The sequence below is a fragment of the Lachancea lanzarotensis genome, scaffold LALA0S04, assembly GCF_000938715.1.
Source record: "Lachancea lanzarotensis genome assembly LALA0, scaffold LALA0S04, whole genome shotgun sequence".
Lineage (NCBI taxonomy): Eukaryota > Fungi > Ascomycota > Saccharomycetes > Saccharomycetales > Saccharomycetaceae > Lachancea > Lachancea lanzarotensis.
In genome coordinates this window covers 104,004-119,947 of record NW_019212882.1, presented here as the reverse complement: position 1 = coordinate 119,947, position 15,944 = coordinate 104,004, and the positions used below count along the sequence as shown (strand labels likewise).

The window sequence follows — 15,944 nt, the reverse complement described above, 5'->3', positions numbered from 1 at the left end:
AATGACTGACTAGAAAATTTTAAGCTATGAGATGAGATGCGATGAGATGAGATGATGCCTACGAGAGCGATGAGCAGCAGCGAATAATTCGTTTGACAGTTGAACCATCAACTTCTCAAGAGACATTTTGATAGATACCATTGGGGCTAGTTTAATCTTGAAGCGTGCTTTGAAAAATCGCATTTTCCCAACCTAAAAGCTTGCTAAAAGAGCCTCCATCGAGTGACACCATTCTCGAAGACGCTGATTTTTTCGCATTGAACATCAGATCTTTCAAGTGATAATGGCTAAGAAAGCGATCGACTCCAGGATCCCGTCTCTCATCAGAAATGGTGCTCAGACGAAGCAAAGAAGTTTCTTCGTCATTGTTGGTGACCGGGCTCGTAATCAACTGCCTAATTTGCATTATTTGATGATGAGCGCAGACTTGAAAATGAACAAGTCGGTGCTTTGGGCGTACAAGAAGAAGCTGCTGGGCTTTACTTCCCACCGCAAGAAGAGAGAATCTAAAATTAAGAAAGAAATCAAGAGAGGTACTCGCGAAGTCAACGAGCAGGATCCTTTCGAAACTTTCATCTCCAACCAGAATATCAGATATGTCTACTACAAGGAAACCGAAAATATTTTGGGTAACACGTACGGGATGTGCATATTGCAGGACTTTGAAGCCCTGACGCCAAACCTACTGGCAAGAACCGTTGAAACTGTTGAAGGTGGTGGAATTGTCGTTATTCTACTGAAATCCATGTCGTCCTTGAAACAGCTATACACCATGTCCATGGATGTCCACTCCAGATACCGCACAGAGGCTCACAACGATGTAGTGGCACGTTTTAATGAAAGATTCATCCTTTCCTTGGGATCGAACGAAAACTGCCTGGTCGTGGATGACGAACTCAACGTACTTCCGATATCTGGCGGTAAGAATGTGCAATCGCTTCCACCAAAGGACGACCAAGAAACGTCACCTCGAGAACAAGAACTGAAAGATCTCAAAGAATCGCTCGAAGACGTACAACCTGCTGGTTCGCTTGTTGCCCTCTCGAAAACAGTAAACCAGGCACAGGCCATCCTCAACTTCATCGATGCAATCTCTGAGAAAAAACTTAACTCTACGGTAGCTCTCACGGCCGGAAGAGGAAGAGGTAAATCGGCTGCTCTTGGTATTGCTATATCTGCTGCCGTGTCGCATGGTTACTCTAATATTTTCGTAACATCTCCGTCGCCAGAAAATTTGAAAACTCTGTTCGAATTCATTTTCAAAGGTTTTGACGCCTTAGGATATCAGGAACATTTGGATTACGACATTATTCAGTCCACCAACCCCAGCTTCAACAAAGCCATCGTCAGAGTAGACATTAAAAGGGACCATCGCCAAACTATTCAATATATTATTCCCAATGATAGCCATGTGTTGGGTCAGGCAGAACTTGTGGTGATAGATGAAGCAGCCGCAATTCCTTTGCCGGTGGTCAAAAATTTATTGGGACCTTATCTAGTGTTCATGGCATCAACAATCAATGGTTACGAAGGTACTGGTAGGTCCCTCTCGCTAAAGTTGATTCAGCAACTAAGAGATCAAGCCAACTCCACTGGCAGGGAGTCATCGGAAACAACAGTTGTTTCTCGTGATAGTAGAAAAGCTGAACAGCATGTGTCAGGTCGCACATTGAGAGAAGTGGTCTTGGATGAACCAATCAGATATTCTCCAGGAGATCCGATGGAAAAGTGGCTAAATAAGCTGCTTTGCTTGGATGTAACACTGATTAAGAATCCTCGTTTTGCTGCCAGAGGAACTCCTCACCCTTCTGAGTGTAACCTCTTCTTAGTGAATAGGGACACTCTTTTCTCATACCATCCGGTTTCGGAATCTTTCTTAGAGAAGATGATGGCCCTGTACGTGGCTTCCCATTACAAAAACTCGCCAAATGATTTGCAGCTGATGAGTGACGCTCCTGCGCATCAGCTTTTCGTTCTGCTTCCTCCAATAAACCCTAAAGATGGTATAAGAATTCCAGATCCATTGGTTGTCGTTCAAGTTGCACTAGAAGGTGAGATTTCGAAGGAGAGCGTCAGAAGTTCGTTATCGCGTGGTCAAAGAGCAGGCGGTGACTTGATTCCATGGCTGATTTCTCAACAATTCCAGGACGATGAATTCCCTGGTCTGAGTGGTGCTCGTGTGGTACGTGTCGCGACGAATCCTGAGTATGCTTCTATGGGGTATGGTTCGCGAGCCATCGAATTATTGAGAGACTATTACGAGGGCAAGTTCACTGATTTAAGCGAGAACTCCGTTCCAAAAATTCATGAGATAAAAAGAGTTGATGATAGAGAACTCGCCAAAGCCAGTTTGCTCAAGGACGACGTGAAATTAAGAGATGCAAAGACACTACCACCTTTGCTATTAAAACTTTCAGAGCTAGCGCCACAATACCTACACTACTTGGGTGTTTCTTATGGGCTGACAGGTCCTTTGCATAAATTCTGGAAAAGAAACAATTTTATTCCAGTCTACCTACGCCAAACGGCCAATGATCTCACCGGTGAGCATACTTGCGTGATGCTGAATGTATTAGAGGGAAGAGAATCTCACTGGCTATCAGAATATGCCAAGGATTTCCGCAAAAGATTCTTGTCCCTTCTATCCTACGATTTCAGGAAGTTTACCGCTGTTCAAGCGCTAAACGTCATCGAGAGCGCTAAGAAGGCGCAAGAGCTGAATGCTGAAAGTAATCTTGAAACCAGTTTGACAAAAGAATACCTTGACTCCATTCTATCACCTTTCGATATCAAGAGACTTGACAGCTACGCGAACAACTTGTTGGACTACCACGTTATCGTCGACATGCTGCCAATGCTCGCAGCTCTTCATTTCAGTGGCAAGAGTGGCCAAGGCGTGAACCTGTCGAGTGTGCAAGGCGCGATTTTACTGGCCGTCGGATTGCAACACAAGAGCCTGGATGACATTTCTAAAGAGCTGAACTTGCCCTTCAACCAAACTATCGCTATGTTTGCCAAGATCATTCGCAAATTCTCGGTTTATTTCCGCGAGGTTCTGAGTGCATCTATCGAGCAGACTTTACCCGAACTGAAAGACGCAGAAGTTGAGGAAATGAACGGGCACGAAGTCCAAGCTTTGGACGCCGCGGCGGCATTCGACAAAATGGACGACGAACTCGAAGAAGCAGGTACCCGTGCGAACGCCGAACTTCGTGACAAGCAGCGTCAACTGATCAACAATTTGAATCTAGACAAATACGCTATCGACGACAACACAGAAGAATGGGCTGAGTCTAAAAAGGACCTGGATCGTGCTGCCAAGGCTAACGGCACTGCTGCTGTGAAATCCAACAAGAAGAGAAAGACAGAAAATTCTCAGGAGATCTACAATGAAGAGATGAAAGCTTTGAAAAAGGCAAAAAGGAAAACTAAGAAATAAAGTTGAACTTTTTTGACAAAATGAATTGTGCAACTACTATTTGATATATAATCCCAACCCATTCGAGTCTCTGTTGAACCTTCAAATACTGTTAAGTTGAATACCTTGAGCTCAAAGTAGTCAAGTCTTTATATATACTGGCGTCAGTATCAGCAACAAGACGTACTAAGTGCGTAATGAAAAATTTTGAAAATGCTATAATTCAACTAAGTTAACAAACATCTCATCGTCACACATCTCAGCGACGTTGCCAACACCCTGCCGAAGCAACCCAAGTGTCATCTTTTACACCACAGTTGTAAGAAGCTTAGCGGTTAATTTCAAATACACTATATCTAGTCATAATGGTCGAATTGACAGAAGTTAGGGAAGACAACAACACCAAGGTTTTCGAAAAAGAAGAAGAGGCCCCAGCTGGATTTCCAAGCAACAGCGATGGCGTTGCTGAACAGGAATCGTCAGACGAGTACTCGAGTGACGAAGAATACGACGAAGAAGAGACATTTTTGGAAAGAATCAGCGCTCTGAAAGATATCATTTCTCCCAAGCATAGACAGACGGTTTCTAAAATCTTTAATACTTCCGTTGCGGTGGTCAAGAGCGCATTTTCCAAAAGTGGTAACCTTGCTTGGGCTGTCACTACATCCGCCCTTCTCCTAGGAGTTCCCCTCTCGCTTTCGATCCTTGGGGAGCAGCAACTGATCGAAATGGAAAAGAGTTTCGACCTACAGAAGGACGCCAACGATATCTTGGTACAAGGAGATGCTCCTGCCGCAGGTGCTGTTGCAGCAACACCATAAAGGAAAAACAACGATAATCTTGAAACCCGCAAAACTTTGTAATGAGGGTTGTTTATTGTCTTTGTTCCTGCTAATGACGGAAAGTTGCTGGCACTGTAGGAAGGATCTGGGAAATTTTTTTTCGCCTAACAACTATTCGTTGGTTCTTTCCTCTGTACTTAAGCAAGAATTCTAGCCTTGTATATAACTATGCAGCGATTTAACATGCTTGTATCACGAATATCATGAGGAGGGATCGTTATGTTATATTTATCAGGCGGATTTCTTGGGGTGCTTGATGGAAAGAGCGTAGATGTCGAGGAAAGAGGTGAACTCGTAAATGACTTCGGTGATGAACATCGCATGAATACCCAAGGTGAGGCCAAATCCGAACCAGTTTACAGCAGGTAATACAATCGACTTTTCGTAGTCCAAAATGTGCACTAGTAAAATCTTGATCAGAAATTGCAAAAGAGGGGTTATCATGGGTGGATTGATCGTAGGGAATTCTTGCTTTGTTAAGTGACATATGATTATTCTTCCGACAGTGAAAGCAAGGGTGAGCCCAATGGAAAGCACAAACGGTAGCGAAATTGTTTCTGGATCGACGGCTACAAGCACAAATATACTTGCGAAATAACTGAAAAATGGCAATAATCCCACAGTCGCCCAAGTGATTTTCGCCTGTGCTTCCTTGGCGGTGGCACTCTCTTTCTTGTAGTGCTCGACAACGTTTCTTCTCGAAGAAAAAATGTTGAAAAGCAGACCAACACCGCATAGAGCGAAGAGCAAATGTACGCTCTCTACTTTGAAGAGAGAATCGCCAATTTGAATCTCATAGATCAATTTGTGCCACAGAGCTTGCGGACCGAGAATCCCTGTTAAAATGAAAGAACCCACAATCATCAAGATTCCTTCAACCGGACCTGAAAACTCACTCAGGAAAAGTAAATGCGTGTGATACTCCTCCCAAGTGCTGAGATAGAAGTTACACAACAATGCGAACTGCGACAAAACCATCATGAAAGTAAGGCCAGTACCTACCGTAGAGCAGAACACCATCATCGAGAGCGTGGTGTTGAGAGAATCGATACAATGGTCAAAAAGTTCGCCTAATGGACCACTTTGCCCGGTCCTCCGTGCGTGCTGGCCGTCGCAGGCGTCAAACGTTTGGTACAGGAAAAGACCAAGGGCATACGTGAAATACGCCCACCTAGGTGAATTTCCAGAAAAAGTAGGGTCGTAGTAGAGCACTGTTAGAACATTGATGATAATGAAGCCCAAACCTGACAATGTGATCAGATTTGGTGCCATCCATAGTGGGAAGATTTTGGCAAATTGACCCCAAAATGGTTTCAATACATATTTTGTTACCAACGAACGGTCCTCACTTTGATACCTGCAATTGACAAAGAAGGATGATCTTGTTAGAAATCGTGGACCGGAAAAAAGGGTTCCTTGATGACAATCACTTATATGTGTGTCGTTTTCTTGACATACTTGTACGCTTTCAGATTTTCGAGCTTCGAATGAGGAATAAATATACCCATTGTAGGCGAGTGCTTAGAAGTAAACCTACTTCTGTAGACGTACCCTTCGTTACTCTAGAAGACACAATGTTGACAACTCGACTTGTTCTTGCTTCGCGAGAGTATAAGATCGAAAAATTCCCGGATCCATAATGACTAGATCTTTCGTCGTGTCAAACGAGCATCACGCCATATACACGTGCCAGTCCACATTTATTTGCAACTGCTTAGCATTTTGGACACTACGCCCAAGAGTTGATCATTTTCGCAGGCCGCTGCTATCCGCTCTTTGTCGTTGAGTTGTTTATTGACCTGATTTTCGCTTTGGTGCGAGCCTTGCTTGAGCAGAATTGTGATTCTGTAACGGGCGGGAAGTGCTCTTTCTAGTCTTACGCGAATCCCAAGCCCTATCAGGGTGGCCAGAGAGCAGTGAGTGATGGTGGGCGTAATTTTCACAACAACCTCCGAAATCTTGGACTTGTCAGTGTTTTCGTGCACTTCGATGTCAGGAAGGTTAACCACGGCCAGCTGGCCCAGCGTAAGTGGATGCTCAGGGTCTGAGATGTATGCAATAAGGTCGTATATTTCTTGAGCGTCGATCGGGTCTTCATCTTCTTCAACTTCGTATTCGTCAATTCTCGCCTCTGTCACCACGGCCACATCTTTCTCGTTGCCGAGAAGCATCTCATGTGCGAGTAGTCTGTCTACCAGCTCTACGCTGCGGTACACTTGGCTGTCTGCACTTCTGTGGATGCTGATGAGTTGTTTTCTGCGTCCACGGTTTCCGGTAGTCAAGTCATTATCCCATACAAGATCGGTTTTGTCTTTCATGCGCGAGGGAAGAAGGTTTTCGTCCAAAACATCAGGGTTTTCGTTGATAAACTCGCTCATAGTACCCTTGAATTCTTCTGCGCCGTCGATAGCAGTATTCTCAAACCCTCGTTCGCCTTCCTCTATCTGTCTGAAGCCAGTTGAACTAGTGCATTAGTAACATCAAGAAAATATCAGTTAAGATGATAGCTTTATATTAATGCTTCTATCGAACCAACGGCTTAGGAGATAGTACATAGAAACTATCGTGAAACTCACAAGAATGACGGCGCAAAAGATCCTTTTAGTTGGGATCAGTGGATGCTCATCTAGTGGGAAAACAGTAAGTTGTTTTTGATCGATTTTGAAAGCTTCTTGTCTTCGCTTTTGGCTGTGTTTTCTAACCAATTCATTCGATCTTATAGACATTAGCTAAAATTATTACGAATCTCATCCCATCAGCAGTGTTGCTCCATGAAGACGACTTCTTCAAACACGATGAAGCCATTCCGTTCGATGAAAAATTCCAGGTGAGCAATTGGGACTCTCCGGCCGCGCTAGACCTACCTCTGTTCAGAAAGGAACTCGATCACATTAGAGAAACGGGCAACATTTCTGCACAATTGATACACAACGACAACCATGACAACAATTCTGGCGTCTCGTTAAATGCACAAACTCAACGCAAGATCGAGGAAAAGTTTGACACTGCCTTCCGGAACTCCAATGTGACAGTTGTCATTGTCGATGGGTTTATGATGTACCATGACGCAGAGCTTTCAAAAAAGTTCGACTTGAAAGTGTTGATAAGAGCCCCATATATTACACTTAAGAACCGGCGTGCTGCCAGAAGTGGATACAAGACTCTCGAGTCCTTTTGGGTCGATCCTCCCTTTTATTTCGATGAATTCGTCTACAAATCGTACCGCGAAAGCCACGCTCACTTATTTAAGAACGGCGACGTAGAGGGCAAAATCAAAGCAGATTCTGGCGTTTCTGATTACATGAACGACGATAGTACGGACATCAATGAAGCCTTGATGTGGCTTTGTGATCTGATCGTTATGTTGCGCTAACTGCATAACGTCACATCTAAGTTTTTTTTGTCGTTGCACCGGCTATTTGTGGAAAAGCGACGGGACAACAGAGTTTATTGTCTGAATCCACAATTTTCAAAGCCTAACGTCGATCCCGATTCCAACTTTCTAAGGCAATGCCTCTATTTTCCGCTTGGAGGCCCGAGAGCGTGATAAAAACCATTTGCTCGTCGCCCATCAATGTCCACAAAAACGACTTAGGACTGACTCTGGACCTTTCATATATTACGCAGCAGCTTATTGTGTGCTCCTATCCAGTAATCAGTTACCCAAAATTACTCTACAGGAATAGTCTCAAGGATTTAGTGTCGTATCTGACCTTATACCACGGGCCGGGAAATTGGAAGATTTATAATTTCAAGGTGGAGCGCGGAAGTTCTGACTACAGCAATGAAAATCTGGCAACGGTCGTAAGTGAACATAGTTCCTCTGCGAGCAGTCCGGGCTTGTTCTCCCACAATTCTTTCTCCCAGGCCTCTTGGTCTAGCAACTCTCCAAGAGAAGTATCGACTTTCTCATTTTCCACCCTTTCGCCAGATTCCAGCGTTTGCATAGAAAGATGTGGATGGCTTGATCATTCGCCGCCACCTTTCTTACTTCTACAGCAGATTGTGGATGACTTACATGCGTATTTATCAGAAGATCCAAATCGAGTAGCTCTTTTGCATTGCAAGATGGGGAAAGGACGATCCGGGTCTGTCGTCGTCGCCTACCTCATGAAGTTTATGAGCTGTTCGCTACGCGAGAGCCGTGATATTTTCATGAGCAACCGATTTAGGGCTGGAATCACCCGCGGCGTCACTATAAAGTCTCAGCTCCGATACCTCAATTATCACGAGTTATTTTTACACTGGGGTCAATCCATTGACAGATCCAGCATTCTCACCGAAATTGCTAGATCTCGTTTCAAAGTCACTAAAATCGACATCTCGAATCCGCTCCCGCACTTGGGGTTAGATCTCAAAAATTGCAGCATTGTCGTGAGGGTGCATATTTACAATAGGTCGCGCAATGGGCTGTTTGAGCTTCTCGAAGCTGATTGTGACGATTTATTTTACGACGAACGAACGAATCGACGCAAGACGTCCGTTTCTGCAGATACTGGTGTTTTCGAAAGTGATGTGCGATTTTCCTTCGGGCTGCGTTTCAAAAACAACGAGATTGTTGACAACATAACCCAAATGACGTCAATTTCTCATTGTTGGCTCAATTTGTACTGGGAGACTCTTATTTGCAGCAGGAACGAGTCGTTGACGAGCTACACTTTGAAGGATCTTCGGAGCGAGCAAAATTGCAGTCGAGATGGCAAAAGCTTTGCACTTTTCACTATCAAGTGGGACGATTTGGATGGCGTGAAGGGCACTCCAAACAAAGGCGTCAAGCTTTTTGAATCCGTGACGTTACGGTGGCAACTTTTATAAACAAGAAGTATAACGTCGGTACGTAAAGCGAATAGAAATGCAAAATGGCAACCTGCAAAAACACGGGTCGCTTTTTGTGTAAGGCTGTAGTCTTTGGGAGTCTGGGCAATAAGTGCAACTTTTTGCAGAATTTATTCCCTCAGCTCAGCTTCGACTTTTTCGAGCTTTTTCGATTTCTCTTTGCAGTGAATCTTGAACGGTTTCGATGCTCACCTCTGAGGGCCTTATCGGATCTTTTCTGAAGCTATTTTTCACCGGTTTCTCACCTATTACTTCTAAGCTCTTTACAAAGCTCAGTTTGATGATTTTGAAGTGCTGCGGTTGACTGGACCCTTTTTTCGCCTCTTGAATAGTAATGGTATTGTTCGAAGAGTTGTAAGAATAAATTCGGCCTACAGTCGCCGTATCAAGGACGTTGGTGACCTTAACTTTGAAGCCTAGAACATGCTCAAGGTTGAAACTCATTTGCCAGTATAACGATCAACTATAAAAGAACGATTTCTTGATCTCTTCTTATTCTTCTTCTTCTCTTCTGAATTTTAAGATATTATTTATCAGTAAGGTAAAGAAAGTTCATAGTAAAGTATCTAAACATGTCCTTTGAACAAGAACCAAGATTAGTTATGGCAAAGATGTTGACAAGACACTCAACGTGTGTTGCCGTGAACGTAGATTATATATAGCGAACTTATAATACTATTACACGACACAGACGTGAGGATCTTACGATAAATCGCGATTTGTGAGATGAAGATTGAGGATAATCTTCAGTATTCAATGGCCGATCATACTATTCTTTTATCTTCGCTGGTAAAACGTTATCGATTTATGATGCCCTTCCAATGAGCCAGCGTTCCCTTTCGACCAAAAAACCAACCATACTACGTTGATAATTCGTGTTACTTTAGTATATATAGACACAAGCCATGCTGCAGTACTGAAAGCAGGGCAGGCCAAAAACAGAGCTTGAGGTCTATCGCATTCATTGAATGAGAGAGACAACTATTAATCTTGCAAGACAATATCTCATCAGATTGTGATAAAAAAATCTGGCGCTACAGTGTGTGCTTTGAACCCTTCAATTTAGACCACCACTGAACTCTTTGCAATCCCAGCTGTCTCAGTTTAATGGATTTGATAAACTACCGATTCAGTTCCAGACAGGGTGGTAAATCACCAGAAAGTTGCAAGTCTGAGCCTTTCGTAGCCGGTTTGGCGGATACTTACTTTCTTGTTCTACACGATTCTTAAACGTTGATATGTTTTTTGTATAAAAACGTCTAGTTTGGCTCTTGGAACAAAACTGATCAGAGACAAACGGTTTCGTGATTGGACTAAGTTGTATTCAAGATGCCGGATGGCACGAAGGGCAAGTCCCCTGTGATGAGGTCTATCTCTTCCAAGGACTTGCGTCGCAGAAGTTCTCACAGAAGCGGATTTTTAGCAGCCGATGCCTCAGCAGTACACGAGAAGGACAGTGTCAAGGATGGAACCCATGAAGCAGAGGAGCATCTACTGCAAGACCTGGATAATATATTGAACAAGAAACTGCATTTGGGAGAGTCGAGTCCGAACAGTGGCAGTTTACGGGGATCTCCGATTTCTTTGTCTCCTCCCCGATCTCCAGGCGAACATACTGACGACGAAGCTCAATCGAGCGGCTTAGACCTCGATGGATTACAAGACCAGGAAGAAGATGAGGATTTCGCAAACGTTGACGAAATAGATGGGCCCATTTCACCTTCTTCGAGCTCCCGCAGTCTCAAAGACATTGCCAACAGCCGTCTCAATAAGAACGCAGACTCTAAGTCTAGCCTCGATATCGATTACAACCTTCCTGTTGACAAAGACTATCAAAATCAATTGAATGAACGGGCTGAACAGCTTGAAAACGGTCTTTTTATCCATCAACCATCAAAAGCGGCGCTCCAATGGTCAATGCAGGATTTCTACTCTTTACATGAGGAACTTCCCGACTGGTTCTCGTTTGCTGACTATAGATACCTAGGATCTATTAAAACGTGCTTCGACAAACGCTACGACGCGCAACGATTCATAGAAGAGCCTCATTATGCTGAAAATGTAGTGAGCCAGCTTGTGGAAAAAATAAAAGTGAACAAATCAGAGATCTCCTCGTTTCAGTCATTAGCGTACATATCCTTGGGACTTTACAGCTGTCAGGAGACTAACGAAGCCCACCTCAACACAATTCGCTATGCCAACATTCTGTTAATGCCCTTTGTCCCAAGTTTGTCCACTCTTTTCATGACCCACGGGTTGTCATGTCGGGACAGTCAGGATCACTTGAGACATCATACAGATCTGTTTTTCTTATCTGGCACTGTTCTCTTCTCTGTCGTGAATGTTGCCATCGAAGGGAGGGATGATCAAATTTTGGGGTCCACGATAGAAGGTGTCGTTGAGGATTTGGACAAGACGAATTTGCTCGATTATATCGTGAAGTACATTGAACATTGGAGATGGAACAGTAGGCTGAGTATGAGAATCAGAAACGTTATAATGCTTCTACACCGCCTTTTGCTGCTGCAATTTGGTGATAGGAAGCGCTATATCCACGTCAAAAAGTATGTTAATACAAAACATCACTGCAACACTGAAGGAGATCGGCCAAACAAACTTACCGTAAGTCCTTTAGATTATTATGCTTTCCGGGAGGACATTTCCGCACGTTTCCCTAGTTTTATTCCCCCACCATCCGATATTCCTGCCAGTTTTGACAACTCAAACTCTCTTTCTCAATTCCTTGAAATCCCAAGACCAAAGTCGAGAAATTCCTCGAACGTGAACTTGACTGCTCCTGAATATCACATCGCTACTCCAATGCCGTCCCCGTCCTCTTCCCCTACTCAACGTGAAAGAGGGAACTCCAAGTCACGGAGATCATTCCAAACTAATCTAGCATACCCTTCGTTGTTTCCTTTTGAGGGTGTAGACTCCGCCGAAAATGTTATATCAGAGAGACTACTTTTGCCGGAAGATTTGAAAATAGCCGAAAACATTCCCTACAGTGTTGTTGAGGCTACTCGCATTTTGCATGACAGCATGGAAATTAAGCTTTCGACTCGACAGCTGTGGCATGAGCGCGAGCTATTCATGGCACAGGAGCGTGGCTGGAGCTCTTCTGAAAAGTCCTTGGATACTACCAGGTACCTCTACGACAAAGACATGTGCTCCGAAGCACGGACAATGTGTCGAATCGAAAAGTTTTATGAAAATGCGTTGGCCAATTTTAGTTCACTCGTTTATGTGCTATTACAGACAATAGAGACCAATATTCACAACCGTGTCGTTTTTCTGGACGACAGCAAAGGTGAATTGGACAAAATCAAAAGTTCTTCTCAGTTAGAGGTGACCAGGTCGAAGGAAGTGGCGCTTAAATCTGCGAGCTCAATCTTGTTTCTGATCACGAAATGGTTCAAATTAAGCCATATTTTGAAGTTTGAGCACATTTGCGTAATCCTCCACGATCATAAATTCATTAGCACCGCCACCGGCCTGTTGAACACGTATGCAGACAGATATGCGGAGCGAGCTCTGAACAAGACAGTCAAAACAAAAAATTCACTGTGGGCGGCATGCTCCGCTTTTAACGCTCACTACACAGAGAGCCACCTCTCTGGTACCACGTCGGTGATATCTGCCAATGTTGACCATCGCTTTCTGAACACCGAGGTTTATATGTTGCGACTACTGAGCCAGGTCACGGGTAATAAGACGCAAAGACTAAAAGAGCTGCCATTGTCCATCGGCTCATTGCTCAAGAAACTGTACCAACTCTTCAATCCCGAGGTCTTCCATCCTATACTCAAAATCACTCAAGAACTGACGCCTTTTAAGAACAAGAAATGGAAGTCTGAACATATGGATCTTATTTCGGGCGTATACCTGTACAACAAATTGAAACTCAACGACAACTGGGTGACTGGTAAAGACATCGCAGGCGAACTCAACGATGCATGTGGTCAAGAAATAGCCTTGCGTGCTCTACTCCAGTTCTACAATTTCATGCATTATAGGCGATCTGTCGAACACCTGGGCTATGCTGACAAGAGAGACAGCTCATTTTTTGGCAAAGAGGCTGAATCACTGACAGCAACTCGTTAAGAACAACGTCCAAACCGTCATTGTCTTCGAGGTTTCGCGATTCCCCAGAATTTTTGGATGTGGTCACGTTTCTGGTGATAGTGATGATTATGCCATTAGAATGAACTCTGTTTACCATTCCATCTTTGTATCGACAAAGACTATAAACTTCAAACCTTTAAGCTAGAAAGGGCTCGGAAGTACAGCCATTGAGCAGGTGTAATGAATCTTCGAACTGACCTGTTACTCATAGTAGATGGATTGGTAGGTTCATGTCTTCCCGAACCTTTAGTAAAGGCTATGGATGATGAAATAAACAGGATATTCGCATCACAACCTGTGAGCTTGGAAAGTATTGGTCGGCTGGTGAACAAGTATAAAAGCAGGTCTGTACCATCGCCTGATAGTCAATCCCGGTGGCAAAAGCTGGAGAGCTTGTTACAGCTGGTAGCAACATCACCAAACCAAGAAGAAGCTCTGACTTATCTACGCCTGGCAAGAACGATGATGACAGCGTCATCCCAACAGCTTCAACCGGTTTTATTACCCCACAAAAGTAGTGGACTTCTGCTCAATAGTAATACTTTGGAAGACCACGATAACATGATGACTCCCGTAAGGGACCCAAACTACTCCCCCGGATATGCAGAGTCCTTCGAAAATATTGATCGATACTCAGACAGACGGTCAATGATATCATCAAATTATGGTCGCATGCATTCGGACCGCACCACAACCCTTTCAAACCTCTCAGACCCATATTTCAGCAATTTAGCCAAAGAACATGACATGCTGAAATCCATGTTTTACACGCTCCTGGCAACGACCTCTAGTTTGTTCACCTTGGACAATTCTGGCATACACATCCCAGAGAATGTACTGAATGGAGAAAGTGGGATGCTCCGCGTCCTTTTCGAAGCTGGTCTTCTTTATAACTTTCTCGAAAAGCAGGTTCAAGCTCACAAAAATAATTTTCAAGCATTATCACCTCTCAAAACTGCATTACTCACATGGGTAGACCAAAAGCTGCACGACTACATGGTTGCGGTGAACAATATGTCCAACAAGTCTCACATTAACTCGCTCAAGGGTCTTTACGTTGAGATCGAGGACTGGATCATGGAGCTTCGTATTTACCATAGCCTTTTGGTACAAATGCAGGAGTTGAGAGGTGACAGCTTACTTTCGCATGTATATGACTTGAGAAATCACGGCAACCCTATGGTCAAACGTGTGGCGGAGTCCTTGTACAGCTCACTTGCGCTCTTGTATTATGATTATCTTACCAATTGGTTACTTGCCGGTCAAGCAGACTCACATCAGGAGTTCTTTGTGGAGCAGCTTCAACCCATAGAACGAAACCAAATTCTTTTCAAATTAGACGTGGATAGAATACCGACCTTCATTCCTGTGGCCACTGCAGATGAAATTTTTGTGATTGGTAAAACATTTTTGTTTTTGGAAAAGGAATGCTCAGAGTTCCAATGGGTGAATGCCTGCAACCAGAAATACACTCAAATATACCAAGCACTCAGGACCGGTGCCATCTCCACTCAATTTTGCAGTGCGGTAACTTCTCACTACACAGAGGTCACTGCATACTGTAGGAAAGTTTTGGATACAAAGTACCAGTTTCCTGATGTTTTGCGCATGCTGAAAGATGTGCTCTTGATGGGAAAGGGAGACTTTGTGGAACGAATGATCAGCAACTCTGCCGAGTTTCTCCAGGAATCGTCCTCAACGTTACCTGGCTTCAAGCTTACCCGATGTCTGCAAGATTCAATCAAGCAATGTTCCTTAAAGTTCATGCTAGGGACTGCCCGATCGAGAGAATTAGTCGATGGCATAGACGCCAGGGTTTTGGAGCTTGGACATGGCTCCGTTGGATGGGACGTTTTCACTCTAGATTATCTGGCTCAAAAACCTCTCTTGACCGTTTTCGAATCTAGCCGCAGTGGCGGACGAAAAGAATACTTACGAATGTTCAATTTCTTATGGAGGATCAAAAAAAATAACTACTTTCTTCAAGAGCAATGGTCAAGAAATAATACACTGTTACGAGATTTCAGGCGGCTGGGCCAAGGAAAACCATTTGTCAGGGACGTTATGCGGAAAATCTCCAAGGTCAATGTGCTGAAATTTAATGTTCAGCATTTGAATCGTAAAATAGAGAACTTTTGTCTGCTGTCAATCGTAGAGAAAAACTATACCAAACTACACTCTAAAATACGCACTGATAATGCATCATCGGGCACCCTGAGGACGACATACACCAAAGGTGGCATTAAAGTTGCAGAAGGGATTTTGAAACCCAGGGATTCATTTTTAAAACAGGCTGGTTTTGAATTTGGTACCGGTTCTCGCAGTTTCTCCCATACCTTAGATGATTTGCGAGATATTCACGATGAATATTTACACAATATCGTGAGTCACAAAATTCTGGACTCTGCTTCAGCGGATAGTAAAAGAGGCGCTTATTCAAATCAGTTTTACCCTTCCTCACTAATAATATTGCTTACTGACGTCTTCGAGTTCACTTCACAGTACTCGGAGTTCAACGACATAATTCACGACCTTTTACTACGTCTGAGTTTACACAGCAATGGTGAGGTATCCAAGCTTCTGGGCAGGTTAAACAAACTCCTAAGTAAGATTGTCGCTCATTACAAGTGGACACAGAAAACTTCATATTATTTCATCAAGGACTTGAAATCAGATGGCAATACGGAGTTATTAAACCTAAGTAAAATTTTAAGATAGGTTTT

The 15,944-nt window shown here is 43.7% G+C and overlaps 9 protein-coding genes across 9 annotated transcripts; 6 read left to right on the top strand and 3 right to left on the bottom strand.

Moving 5' to 3' along the window:
• Nucleotides 1–283: 283 nt before the first annotated feature.
• Nucleotides 284–3,439, top strand: KRE33 (LALA0S04e01552g1_1; the record flags this gene model as incomplete). Its single annotated transcript, XM_022772608.1, has 1 exon — nt 284–3,439. One exon carries the CDS (start codon nt 284–286, stop codon nt 3,437–3,439), a length of 3,156 nt encoding a protein of 1,051 aa, XP_022628057.1.
• Nucleotides 3,440–3,783: 344 nt separating this feature from the next.
• Nucleotides 3,784–4,239, top strand: TOM22 (LALA0S04e01530g1_1; the record flags this gene model as incomplete). Its single annotated transcript, XM_022772607.1, has 1 exon — nt 3,784–4,239. One exon carries the CDS (start codon nt 3,784–3,786, stop codon nt 4,237–4,239), a length of 456 nt encoding a protein of 151 aa, XP_022628056.1.
• Nucleotides 4,240–4,491: 252 nt separating this feature from the next.
• On the bottom strand, nt 4,492–5,768 carry CPT1 (LALA0S04e01508g1_1; the record flags this gene model as incomplete). The annotated part of the gene is made up of 2 exons (XM_022772606.1): nt 4,492–5,641; nt 5,719–5,768. 2 exons carry the CDS (start codon nt 5,766–5,768, stop codon nt 4,492–4,494), a joined length of 1,200 nt encoding a protein of 399 aa, XP_022628055.1.
• Nucleotides 5,769–5,960: 192 nt separating this feature from the next.
• On the bottom strand, nt 5,961–6,638 carry CIA2 (LALA0S04e01486g1_1; the record flags this gene model as incomplete). Its single annotated transcript, XM_022772605.1, has 1 exon — nt 5,961–6,638. The coding sequence occupies one exon, from the start codon at nt 6,636–6,638 to the stop codon at nt 5,961–5,963; it is 678 nt and encodes a 225-aa protein (XP_022628054.1).
• Nucleotides 6,639–6,840: 202 nt separating this feature from the next.
• Nucleotides 6,841–7,633, top strand: NRK1 (LALA0S04e01464g1_1; the record flags this gene model as incomplete). Its single annotated transcript, XM_022772604.1, has 2 exons — nt 6,841–6,900; nt 6,983–7,633. 2 exons carry the CDS (start codon nt 6,841–6,843, stop codon nt 7,631–7,633), a joined length of 711 nt encoding a protein of 236 aa, XP_022628053.1.
• Nucleotides 7,634–7,770: 137 nt separating this feature from the next.
• TEP1 (LALA0S04e01442g1_1) lies at nt 7,771–9,075 on the top strand (the record flags this gene model as incomplete). Its single annotated transcript, XM_022772603.1, has 1 exon — nt 7,771–9,075. The coding sequence occupies one exon, from the start codon at nt 7,771–7,773 to the stop codon at nt 9,073–9,075; it is 1,305 nt and encodes a 434-aa protein (XP_022628052.1).
• Nucleotides 9,076–9,219: 144 nt separating this feature from the next.
• On the bottom strand, nt 9,220–9,540 carry LSM12 (LALA0S04e01420g1_1; the record flags this gene model as incomplete). The annotated part of the gene is made up of 1 exon (XM_022772602.1): nt 9,220–9,540. One exon carries the CDS (start codon nt 9,538–9,540, stop codon nt 9,220–9,222), a length of 321 nt encoding a protein of 106 aa, XP_022628051.1.
• Nucleotides 9,541–10,425: 885 nt separating this feature from the next.
• FAR11 (LALA0S04e01398g1_1) lies at nt 10,426–13,200 on the top strand (the record flags this gene model as incomplete). Its single annotated transcript, XM_022772601.1, has 1 exon — nt 10,426–13,200. The coding sequence occupies one exon, from the start codon at nt 10,426–10,428 to the stop codon at nt 13,198–13,200; it is 2,775 nt and encodes a 924-aa protein (XP_022628050.1).
• Nucleotides 13,201–13,401: 201 nt separating this feature from the next.
• On the top strand, nt 13,402–15,939 carry SPC98 (LALA0S04e01376g1_1; the record flags this gene model as incomplete). The annotated part of the gene is made up of 1 exon (XM_022772600.1): nt 13,402–15,939. One exon carries the CDS (start codon nt 13,402–13,404, stop codon nt 15,937–15,939), a length of 2,538 nt encoding a protein of 845 aa, XP_022628049.1.
• Nucleotides 15,940–15,944: the final 5 nt, after the last annotated feature.